The following is a 13,158-nucleotide window of genomic DNA, read 5'->3' as shown; positions in this document are numbered from 1 at the left end:
GGCCGACACAATTATATTTTTATTAATTAATATATACTATATAATGCTGCTTATTTTAATAGATCCTCAAATGTTTGTAGATCTTCGTGGACTTAAAATCCAGGCTATGATTTATATAAATCAAACCTAAATTCAAATTAAGAATCGAGTCCAAATTTTAATAGATTAATGAATGAATTTTTTAATCAACGATAAATTTAAGAATAATTTACTTTCTGATTTATTTTAATGGTTACTCAAGATTAATCGTTATGTCGTCGGATAATAATAATAATAATAATAATAATAATAATAATAAATAACTAAATAAATAAATAATAATGAAAAATCTGAGAAAGAGGCCAATCTAGCGTTCAAGGGCAAATTTGTCATTGGGATAATAAACCCTATGAGATTTAAGCGTTCGGCAGCCGCCGTATACTCGAGAACATTGGCAGTGGGCGACTTGAGAACAGAGAGCTAGGGCGATGGCGGCGAGGGCGGGATTTCGGCGGTTCTTCTCCATCTCTGCCTTCTCTCCTCCGACTCCTGCTGCTGCTCCACCGGCCGCAGAGCCCTCCACTAACCTATTCGTCTCAGGCAAGACTCCGTATTCCTTTTTGATCTCCTTTCTTGTTGCGATGGTTCTTCTTTCTTTTTTCGCATTTGCTGTGGGATATTCTCGCTCATGTTCCTGTATCTCGATGCAAAAGCCTCGGGGAGTCCATCTTGCTCTTCTTCTCCGCTAAAAACCTCCTAATATTGACCTTTCACACACACACACACACACACACACACACACAAACAAAATCTTTTTTTAGTTTCAATTTTCCGGTATGCCTGTGTGTGATCTATCTTTGTTGTGGAGCATAAAGCGATTAGGTCCAGGACACTGTCGGAACCCTTGAGAATGGGCAGTATCTATTCAATGTGGCAATGTATTGTGAGCTTACTGATTGTTTTTTTTTTGGAGGTTTCTTATGTTTGAACTATCAGCTTTGTTATTTCAAACAACCATGAGTGTTATGCATTGAGTAGTGAGGAACGTCTGCATCAGGAAATGATCTTTCACTCTAATTGTTTTTGGCTATAAAGAATTTAGAGCAAATTAATCATGGCTTCTTGGCCCAATCTACAGGCATCATAGTTGTTATGTATAACATTTTTAATATATATAGAACACGATAGTAGATTTACTAGATGCTGATTTCATAGATCACTTGTATTTTCTTATTTGAGTTGCTGGAATTTACAAATGTTGTTAGTAAATTGAACCTAAAATCACTCTTGCATAACTGGAAAATTCAGGATGGTTTCAATCAAAATATGACCAGAACATTGTGCCTATCTTGTATCCTGTGGTTTATCTTGTAGGTTAGGACTTAGCCCTTGAACATGGTATGAAAATTAAGTCATCTAGGTAATTTGAAGCACCAAGTACTAGTTTGTACTTGTTCAGTAGGAATGGCACTACTCTATTGAACAAGATACTGAAATTTACTTCCAGTTAATAGTGATTCAATAAGTGAAGAATGGGTATTTAGGATGGTGACAAACCATATGTTTCTACTAATATATGGTTGAACTGATAAATACACGTATGTATTGACTTGAGCAGTATTTAAACTGCATACACACATTATTCTTTTGTCGGGATGTGAGATTGAACTGCAAATAGACGCGCCAAGAGGATTTTGCCTCACTAGGAACTATTTCAATATTACTTATAGACTCTGATTCTAGAATGAGGTTAAACATTATGCATAGAGCTTCAACTATGTTTGTCATAACTCTTGAGATTTTTCCACTAGGAGTAATACCTTAATAGAGTATAATGTGATTTCTAATGAAAATTATATTTCTCATCAAGTTGGTGTTCTTCAAGTTCGCTCTATTTTTTGTGCATGGATTATGTTGGTGAGTTATAAGCTTCTGGTTTTGTATGCTACTATCTCTTTATTCACAATTACTGTTGCTGTATACATTACAAGACTTTTCTGCCCTAATTTTATAAATTCCGTTTTCACCTTTTAATTGATGCATGCCCTAATTTTCTGTTTGGGGTCCATTTAGGTGCCATTTATTATCTACATAAATTGGAGCCGTCTTAATTTAAGACTTGCCACCAAACTTAGTACCTTATTTTTTTTGACAACTAATGCACAAGACAAGGAAAGGCATTCACCATGAAAGACTTGTTTTTAGAAAAAATGAAATTCAAATGCCATTTTCTCTTTAATGTTGTAGATATAACGATATCTTTTTCACATCTTGTCCAACATGTTAGGTCTTAACAAGCGAACTACATCTGAAGCACTTAGCGAGGCCTTCTCCAAATTTGGACAAGTAATCAATGGTACGACCTTATCTTAATTGATTCATTTTGAAATCACATCAGGGATGCTAATTGCCTAATTCCATGTTGTATACAGCTAGAGTTGTGACGGATCGTATCTCAGGATATTCTAAAGGGTTCGGCTTTGTTAGATATGCCACACTCGAGGAAGCTGGAGAAGGAATCAAAGGCATGGACGGCAAGGTGAATCCAGACTCAAAGGAGGAGAATAGAACCTCAATTCTTACATTAGCCATTAACCTAATAGTTCATGCATTTTCTTTCTTTCGTTCCAGAAGTGATACCATACATGCTTGATCGAGTAATTTCCAGTAACACGTTACCTTCTTTTGGTGCAGTTTTTGGACGGTTGGGTTATTTTTGCTGAATACGCAAGACCGAGACCACCTCCACCTCAAATGCAACAGCAACCTCCTTCAGTTATGGAATCTACTGTAAACTATCAGTAGAACATGTCATAAAATTTATGGGAACCTTTTACCTACAGTGTCATTGTGTTCTTCTCTATTATGTTATCTGGCCTACATGGAGAGCCACGTTTAATTTTGGAAGTTTTTGTAGTGAGCTATGACTGCATACTGGATGGCTATGAATTTGCGTGGTTTCATTAGCACATGACCTATGATTGTTTAGTTTTCTAAAACCTTATTTTCGATGTGATAATAGATGAATATAGAATGTTATTGTGCGGAATTTTACATGAAATAGTAGATGAATATTTTTTTAAAATTTTATAGTTTAAATAAAATTAATATCAACATCCAACTCTATTCTTTATGGGCAATATTTAAAATGGGCTCTCTTTTTTTAATCAAAATCGGTAAAGGGTATTTTTCTTTTATTTATTATAAAGGGGGGTATTTTTTTTTATTTATTATAAAATGGTTTTTTATTCCGTCTCTGTATATTTAACCTTTTGAATTTTTTTTTATTTTTTAAAGTAGTATCTACAAGTTACTATAAAATTATAGATTAATCAAATCAGATGATGGTAAATTTGGAATGACCAATTTAGTTTTATTGAAATTTTTATTGGTTGTTATCAACTGTTAGGGTAAATTAGGAAAGTATTATGAAGGTCTATCTCTTTTGAAATTGTTTTTATTTTTTAAGAGGTAGCTATGAGTTGCTATGGAATTATAGATTAATCAGATTAGGTCAAATCTGGGATGATCAATCCGATTTTATGGAAGGTTTTTGTTATTATTAGCCGCTAGAGTAAATCGGGAAAATGTAGATGGAGGTTCATCTTGACGGTTAGTATTCTTAGGTCCACTACCTATTAAGAAAAAAATTCTCAATTCACCGTAGCTAAATATCGAATTTTAGATCCTTGATCTATCACTCGCGGGCCTAATCATTAGGGCTATAAGCTAGTCAAACTTTCGAATATTCAAACTTGTTTGATAAGGTAATCGAGACGAGCCGAGCTTAAATGAACTAATCTTTTGAAATGATTGTTCAAGTTTGGTTTGATTTATTTTTTATAAACGTAAGTTTGTTTGAAGTTTGGCTTGAGCTTGGTTCGTTTAGCTGTTATCAAGTTCTCAATTTAAGCTTAACTTAAGCTTGATTTGAGCTTGGTTCATTTAGATGCTATTGAGCTCTAAATTTAAGTTATCTTGATTGTTTGAAATTTTTAGTTGTTTGATTAGTTATTGAACTTAATAATTCAAACTTATTTGTATATTTTATTTTATTTTATTATTTATTTAGCATACTGAAAAGAGTTTTATTAATGAATATGGTTCGTGAACATTGTTCATGAACGTTAACGAGTTGAACACATATGTATTCAAGCTTATTTATTTAGTTTAACAAATTGTTCAAACTTATTTGTTTAATTAATTTTGTGTATATTGAAGAAACATAAACAAGCTCTTACCAAGTCGAACATTAAACTTATTTATAAATACTTGGTTCATTTACAGCTCTACTAATTAATAAAATTGTTCATATTATAGAAGTTATTATTTATAATTGTTATAATATGATATTGATCTGCAAGGACTAATATTAATCAGAGATGAAACATGCTTATTATTCTAAAACTATGAACTGTGATTACTATAAAATACTATCATTAGTATCATTCAAAAGTAGAAGTGTTATAATATAATATTAACAATATAATTTATTAGTATTTGATTAAAATTTTACTGTGGTAACCGTTATAAATTATAACTGTTGTCACATAATTTATTTGTATTCCTAAGAGTTATAGTAATTATAAATTGATGCTCATACAGAAACATAAAAAAATAAAATAAAATTTAAAAAATATTTTGAAAAATAAAATGTACTTGGTGGAATAAGATGACTGTTTGATAATAAATCAAAAAAAGAACGCCGACCATGCTTAAAAATAGGACCCTCCATTCTTTATTGATTGCTTCACCAATCATACATTATCGCAAGTCATGAGTCATGGTTGTTCAACTATTTGTGGTCGGCCATATTAATATTATTTTGTAGTATTAAATATTACTCTCATCCTTAATTTTAATAATTATGCAATAATGGCTTGCCATAATTTTTCTAAAGCTAGAAATCTTTTATTAGAAAATTAATGACTTGAGAATAATCTTAGAGACATTTATAAATGTCCCAAAACTAGAGCCAAAGGTTAACTTTAGTAGATTTGAGTCAAATCAAAATCATATGAATAAAGCCTTTATATCTTCATTTCATAAGGCTCTACCAAAACCAACTACTAAATCATACAAATTTTCGATGGAATGTTATTGTATTATGCTTTGTTCATATTTAGAATTGCATAAATTGGAATCATGACGAGTTACGACATATTTAATTCAATGATATAGATGATATTAAATATCTAGGCGTTGGCATTTTGGTCTTAGATATTTATATGATCTATGTTAGGAACACACAATCTTATTTTTGAACATTTTTAAATTAGGGTCAAAACGATCAATTATAAAGAATTTGCATAAAAAAAATCTCTTGCATTAAGACAATTACATGTATTTAAGTATCATTTTTAAATTTAAGACTCTTGAGTTTACACAATTGTTACTTGTTAGTAGATTAGATATTATTTCAGTATTTGAGTTGGTTGCATGGCATATTTGGAAAAATAATAATGTCAATTGTCTCTATACCATCTCATATGAATCAATTCCGTCAAACGACTACTCTTTACCAATACCATATCATAATTTATCATAATTAATGTCTGTTTTGGGACGAGCAGTTGATTAATAATCAGTGTCGGTCATTCCTCATACCTTTTATACACTATTCAACTATTTAAAATTATAATTATCCGTTATTTACCTCTTTCGTATTGAATTGAGGACGAACTAGTGAAAATACTAAGAACGAATCATTTTTTTGCTACCATTGTAATTGGTATGAAATTAAAACTTTGATTCAATCAAAATAATTAATTGCATTGAATTAATTTAAAATTCAATATTAATTTTTATTTAAAATATTAATTATTTAATTAAATCAATTCTATTTCAATATTTAAAATCAATGACATTGATTTTTTTATCAATAATAAAAATAAAAAAAATATTTTTTATTAAAAAAACTAATTAACTCAATTATCAATTAAATTAATCAAATTTACTCAATTTTAATAGTAAAATTGAATCGATTCAATTAGCTAAATTACGAATAATTCAATATTCAATTAAATAAATTTCAAATAATTCAATTCCATGGATTTAGTTTTAATGGAATACCACCAAGTCCTACTTATTAAAAAAACATCATATCCAATCCAATTATTTTTAATTCTGATCAAATCCAAGAAAAGCATAATTTCATTGTATTCACTGTAAAATCAAAGTATGAGAATCTGTTCCAAGTCCAACCTTTGGGCACCAAACGAAGTTCAAGTTGAATCGATCTATGAAAGAAGAAAAAGTTCATGGAAACAATCGCTAAAAATAGATGGTGCACCTGTTACTCTATCAAAAAGATGCCAGAGAAGAAAATGGCCGAACACAACACAGGGAACGCCACTTAAATGGTATTTTAAAACAATCATTTTTCCATTATTACTTTTGCAAGGGTTCGCAGAAAATTGATCCTCTGCCGAAACACAATAAAGAGCAACTGATGGGAAAAATCTAAGTGCAACCATCATTCATCCTCTGATCACTTCAGTTTCTCAAAAACCTTAAGTGCAACCTGCATTTTATTTAAGAAAGAAGAAATTTCAGCTTATGGATGTTTTATCACTTCGTGGTAGTAGGGGAAAAAATAAGCAAATCAAAGAATACATACACACTCATCGACACACTTCCAGTAATCGAAGTACTGTCCAGTACAATGCTTCTGTCCGGATTCATCCCCTTTGATTCTTTTAATGCACGCCTGCTCAACGAAGGTTGCGATGGTTAATTTCAGCATCAAGGGGAAAGAGACAATAAGAACATTGAATTGAATGCTTACAGAAAAGCCTAGTTAATACACTATATTTTACTCTAAAACACAGTAGGTTGGGTAGAAAATGTATGGACAGAAGGAAGCGATCTTGAAATGATGGAATCAATTATGTTACATCTGGAGAATGAAAGGTGAAGGCAAAGAGTGGAAGAAAGATCACTTGAATAGTAATTTTATATGATCACACAGACGATCAAACAGTGTAGTGATACTGTGTCTACCGGTTGTTACACCCAACATTCTGCATAAATGGATTACAATTTTGAAAATTCAGAAGGGAAATGACAATGTAACTGACAAGCATAGCGAAAAGTGTCTTTAACTTTTCAAACTCTAAACACTAATGATCAAAAGCAAAGATGAGAGAACAGTGGTGATATTGACAGAAAAGATATGCCAATGGAATGCAAATGTGGAAAAGAGCTACAAGGAGGTCTCCAAGTATTATTATTAGGCAGTTAAGTCAATCAGCTAGCATCCACAGACCATGTCAAATGATAAGATGCATGATACTCACTAGCTACCATCCTATGATTTAGTTTTATACTCAACTGCCAATATTAACTATGTAATGCCTAAATTTTTTTAAACAGGACTTATTTTAAAGGGTTTTTTTTTAATGTTCTCGTTTTACTTTCTCTTCCCCATCACAACTTGAGCTCTCTTGTGCATCTCCTTTGCAGCCATGCAATCTGGTCTTGCATCCCAGAGATTTGGCTGACAACCCTGTTGCGGTGTTGCCCTTCGCGCAGAGAGATCAAAGCACACCTTTTCACCTCTCTTAGGATGAGAATCTCTCTTGCAGATAGCTTACAAACACACCTTTTGACACCCCTTTGGGGGTGAGATTGATTCCCTTTGCATGTAGAAATTAAACGCAACTGCTTCAGCTTTCCCTGTGCCTAATCATGCCCCAGTAACCCTCCTTTAAAATCATGGCACCCCAGCTCCCCATGACTTATTTTAAAGGGTTTTTTTTTAATGTTCTCGTTTTACTTTCTCTTCCCCATCACAACTTGAGCTCTCTTGTGCATCTCCTTTGCAGCCATGCAATCTGGTCTTGCATCCCAGAGATTTGGCTGACAGCCCTGTTGCGGTGTTGCCCTTCGCGCAGAGAGATCAAAGCACACCTTTTCACCTCCCTTAGGATGAGAATCTCTCTTGCAGATAGCTTACAAACACACCTTTTGACACCCCTTTGGGGGTGAGATTGATTCCCTTTGCATGTAGAAATTAAACGCAACTGCTTCAGCTTTCCCTGTGCCTAATCATGCCCCAGTAACCCTCCTTTAAAATCATGGCACCCCAGCTCCCCATGAGTTGATCACAAACATTGACCTTCCCCATCACCAGATCTGGCATGGAATTGCCTCCCCTGATGTATATACTTACCACAAGCGAGGATCCCCCACACAGAAAGATAATGAACAAGCAATATTATCTTCCCGCCCTCAATCCTTATCTGCATTTTGACCGTGTTAGTCATGGAAGATTCAGCCAGTGGTGGACTTCTTTCGCTCTACCATATCGATAAGCAATCAAGCCATTCTCTGCTTCTGCAGCATAGCTTCACCCTTTCCTTACCTCTTATCTCTTTGCTTGTGCAGCAGTAGTGAGCAGCCAGCTTTGCAGCAGCCCCTTTTGCCATGTAGTGAACCCTCCCAAGCGATAAGCTTCCACTCTTAAGATCATGGTTGAGGTCTTAGATTCTTTCCTCTTCTTCCAGCTTGACCTGTGGTTAAATACCTCATTCCTCTTGATTAGAAATGACTTGAAACCATGAGGGCAACAACTTCATAGGCTATCTGACAGCCCTTTTCTCCCTCCCAGATCTCCTGTTCCCTTTTTGTTTAGTTTCTTTTATATGATTAGTGTTGTTCTATTGTTGGCTGGGATGTTGTATTCATATTAAGGTTTTCCAAAGGATTTTGATTTAGAGCAGCAACTACAAGGAATCCTAGCAGCCCTCTTCAACTTCTTGGATGGCCAATTCTCTCTCTATGAGTACCCATGCAACGTTCAAAATCTCAAGCTATGCTAGAGTTCCGATCTTTGATTGGAACGACACTATTTTGGAATTGTGTTGACATTCGGATGTATAGTGCTAGAGGCAAATTGGAGGTAAAAGGAGAATAGAGATGGAGACGAAAAAAGAACAAAATAAGGCAATTATATTATTCAATTCAAATTTATTTTCTATCTGCAATGATACAATTTTGACATTATCTTGTATGAAGACAAATTACAATAATAATAATAATAATAATAATAATAACATTACCTCAATCATTAGCATAAATTGATACTCATCAATGTGGTTAACACAACGACATAGGAGGCATTGTCTATGCTGAATAGTATCAAATTTCAATTATTTATTTGAATAATATATTTTGTCTGTTTCACTCGATGCAAAACAAGATTTTAAACCATGAGTCTATGTATGTATTTTATTATTGAGTTTAATGGTCATTGCTTGTTTATGATTGAGCTATTAGACGACCTCCTTTTGGTAGGATCCTATTGCATTGTTAGAAAAAGCTTGGAAATTGATTGAGTTTCTTTGTGAATTGGGATTGAGGTAAGTTCCTTTGGTGTTATATGATATAGATGTCATTTCAATATGAGTTAAGATTAATTTTGGGTATTATCTTGTAGTGATAACATTTGGAGAAAATTAAGAAATGGATTAGAAGTGGTTTGGTTGCAAATTGAGGTTTCTTAGGTGAGTATTTCTTGCTTGTCCCTTTCTCTAAGGACATTGTGCATGAACAGAATTATGAAATAATTTATTACTTCTAAAATGCTGTCCTGTTTTAAAAAGGGAAGTAAAATGATGTTTTAAGTGTTGAAATAGGGTAAAAATAAGATTTTTAAAGAGGCAATGCTAAAATATCATAATAATTAGTGAACCTTTTTGTAATGTTTATATTCTATCATGAGGGTTGAACATTGAAAAATAAAATTTGGCAGTGTTTATTTGAGAATATCATTTAGTTCATTCATTGGCACTTGTCATCTCATTGCTTTACTTTTCTTGTTGAATCCTTGATGTCAATTCCTGTGAATACTTATAAACTTGCTAAATGGTTTTACATAAAATGATTGCACAGAGGAATTGGTTAAATTCATTGCAACTAAGAAAAAAGAACTTTAAATCAATGAATTGAGATACACTAATTATAAAATGTTTGGAATGCACATAGTGTGCTTAATCATTAAGTAAATACATAAAGACAAATGATATATGAGGACCAAGGCTGGCACAATGGCTTGCAACCACGAGCGTTATCTTACTGGTAATTACACTCAATTGATCACCAAACTGCTAATGCTACAACGATCATATCCTTGTTTGTGCTTATTCAATGAACCACTCATTAATGTTAGAAAATAGGGGAAAACTCACTGTCCCAACACTTTCTATATACTCAACTATCTAACAAAGTGGGGCCGGCGATACAAGGCCGCTTGGGGTGAGTGATACCAACTTTTGCTCCAACTATCTAACAAAGTGATAAATATGCTTAAAGACAATGGGTAAATGATGATAACCAATGATGGAGAAAGTTTACTTGGTCATGTTTAAGATACCAAATGAACAAAGATGGAAAGTGGTGAATTCTATAAGCAAGACTATGAGATTTATAACAGTGATCACAATGTTCTTAGATGGGATTTTAGCCCATGTACTATAGATACACTCTTGTGGCTGGTAGATTTAGCTAAAGGCTATACTTGCTTTGAAAGATGATAAATTGTAAAATCTTGAAGTGATAATGCGTGATCAATCATAGTTGGATAAGAAATTTTAAGATAAGGTTTATGAATTATGATTGATGGCTACATAAAGTTGAAAACTAGCAGTGAAACCCAAAGCTTGTTAATCGTAATGCAAATTCACGTTTGAAGAATTTTAAACCCCTTGACATCTGTTATTGACTCATTTTGCACAACTGTGCTTCCTCCCTTTTGTTGTTATTTTTGGCCTCAAGTTACAGGTTGATAACTGAGTTAGTGGCTTCATTGGTTCTCTAGTCTCATATGAGGCTCACATGAGTCAAGTGAAGCTTGCCTGGACCGAGATCAGGTGGGCATGACAAACAATGAAATAAGATGATAATGTTGCCATAATGTTGAACGAACACACACAAAGTGGATCAGATCTAGAAACCTAACTACTCTCAGATAGTATTTGTTTATTTATTTATTTATCTTAAGTCTTATATTTTTCAGGTTTACCCATCATTTAATCATCTTTATCTTCTTTGAATGCATTGATTTCTAATTGCTCAATGGACCACCTCATAGAGAATGGTTAACCCTATCAATCTCATAAAATCCTCCTTTGAGATTAAGTGGGAAACAGCGATTGAACAAGTCTCCTATAAATTCACTTCATTTTAACTTTTCACCACATAACCTTTATCTTATTAATAAAATCTACTTGAATTTCTCCAAATGTCTCTGGGTGGATGATTTGCATTATGCAACACATAGATTATTTACTCAACTGAGGCATGGATCAAGTGCCAAGGAAACAGAATAAAAAACATGTATTGAAGAGTAGGGATTTGAACCCAACTACCCTGGCTAATTGTGAATCTCTTCAATAGAAAGATAAGTATATACTGTTTTACTTTGTCCTTGCATCAAAACATAATTTTTTATACAATTTTTTTAGATACAAAGCAGAGAGTTCAACCTCTTAGTGTCAATACCTTTAATGAATCGAAATGCAACACTGCCAATTTAAGTAAAGACAGACTAGTTTGATCTTCTATTCTTCCCTCCCACCATAATCCTTTTCCATATGTAAATGGCATAGGCTTCATATTGACAAAAAAAAAATAGCCTTATTATTACAATATAAATAGGAAAATAGGTAGGCTACTATGCTTGAGCGCAAGAACTCAGTGATTATCAAGCTCAAGTGTGGTGGGGCTAACCACCTCAAAAGTTTGAGCAAATGATGAGAAGTTAATGAAGCACTCTACAATTCAGTGTCTATAAAAGGGAGATGCACTGGAGAGGTTCCATAGAGCACACTAGGCATATCAACTGATTAGGTAATTAAGCTCCATGTTACATGTCCGCACTAGAAAGTAGAAACCATAGTTGGCATGTTGGCAAAATCAGCCGATATCAATACGAATTGCCTAAGTGGATCAACATCAACATGGTCAATCGGATCTTTTAAATACTATCTTATCAAATCCCAAAATCTAGCCTTATTCCTTAATGATGTGTATTTAGTTATATAAAACTTATCTACACCTTTGATAAATGGAAAAGAGTTTTCCATGACACATGTTATGCACTTTAAGTACCTGATACTCCCAAAAAGGTTTTACACACTTTGGCTTGCAAGTTTCCTCAAGATACAGTTTTGGATCAGTGAGTTCCTCATCCGCCCTAAAGTTACAGCAAATGATGAGATTGATCAACAAGGCAAATACAAAAACTCTTTTTTTTTTTATAAAAAAAAGGTGGATGCTACTCCTGCAAAATTTAGTAACAGGATAATAAGTAATAATTGAAAATAATAGGCGAAACATAACACTTACATTTTAGTTCCTCGAGAGTGATATATATCACCTATAATGGGGGGAAAAACAGATTGCATTAGATGATTACACTAATCATTATTTTATGTGAGCGAGTGGCCAACACTAGCACTTAAAAAAAGGATATTTGGTAAAAAAAATCTAGATCGAACAAAATCTCCATGTTCATAATAGTTAATACAATCAACAACATAATGAAACAACAAAAGAATACAACAAACAATTACAAGAAACCTAAAAGGAAAACGATACTTTGCGAAAGACCATATCTGAAATCGCAGAATCCTCAATTTTAATGTGGCAAAAAAAATCCCAGGGATCTGAAGTTTCAAATGCATATCTAATAATATAAATCTAGAAAAACTCAAAAACAGCGATTCAATCTGTTAATACATGAAACAAAGGCGAGAAGCAATTCTGTGAAAATGAACTTCAAAATTAATCAACAGATCCGAGGAGGGAGAGATTAGAGACTAAAGCTGCATAAGAAAAACAAGGATACCGAGTAATCTGCAAGAAGATGGGAGGACGACGATGTAGCTGTGAAGGAGATCAAGCAGCCGCCAAGAACGGATAGCTGAAACGGACGAAACCTACAACAGGATTCTGTGTTAGGTTTATATAATAATTATATTATTAAAACGAAACTTTTTCATATTACCCCGTATAGATTACATATTTTTCAAAATCAATAACTTTATATTATATATATATATATATATATATATATATATAATATTAGATAAATAGGGGTATACATGAATAAAATCGAGTTAATTTAAGAGAAAATTTGCATGCACTACCTAATCATAATTTAAATTTTACATATAC

General features: G+C 33.1%; 2 protein-coding genes across 2 annotated transcripts; one reads left to right on the top strand and one right to left on the bottom strand.

Moving 5' to 3' along the window:
• The first annotated feature begins 396 nt into the window (after positions 1 to 396).
• On the top strand, positions 397 to 2,950 carry LOC122035257 (organelle RRM domain-containing protein 2, mitochondrial-like). The gene is made up of 4 exons (XM_042594671.1): positions 397 to 579; positions 2,267 to 2,335; positions 2,412 to 2,518; positions 2,674 to 2,950. Exons 1-4 carry the CDS (start codon positions 468 to 470, stop codon positions 2,782 to 2,784), a joined length of 399 nt encoding a protein of 132 aa, XP_042450605.1. The 5' UTR covers positions 397 to 467; the 3' UTR covers positions 2,785 to 2,950.
• A 3,348-nt stretch (positions 2,951 to 6,298) lies between these two features.
• Positions 6,299 to 12,937, bottom strand: LOC122035211 (cytochrome b-c1 complex subunit 6-1, mitochondrial-like). Its single transcript, XM_042594624.1, has 5 exons — positions 12,830 to 12,937; positions 12,328 to 12,358; positions 12,091 to 12,175; positions 6,599 to 6,688; positions 6,299 to 6,502 (listed from the first exon to the last, which is right to left on the bottom strand). Coding segments are annotated over exons 2-5 (210 nt in total). The 5' UTR covers positions 12,330 to 12,358; positions 12,830 to 12,937; the 3' UTR covers positions 6,299 to 6,469.
• Positions 12,938 to 13,158: the final 221 nt, after the last annotated feature.

Source organism: Zingiber officinale, chromosome 11B, assembly GCF_018446385.1.
Source record: "Zingiber officinale cultivar Zhangliang chromosome 11B, Zo_v1.1, whole genome shotgun sequence".
Taxonomy (NCBI): Eukaryota; Viridiplantae; Streptophyta; class Magnoliopsida; order Zingiberales; family Zingiberaceae; genus Zingiber; species Zingiber officinale.
This window is presented reverse-complemented; position numbering and strand designations above follow the sequence as displayed.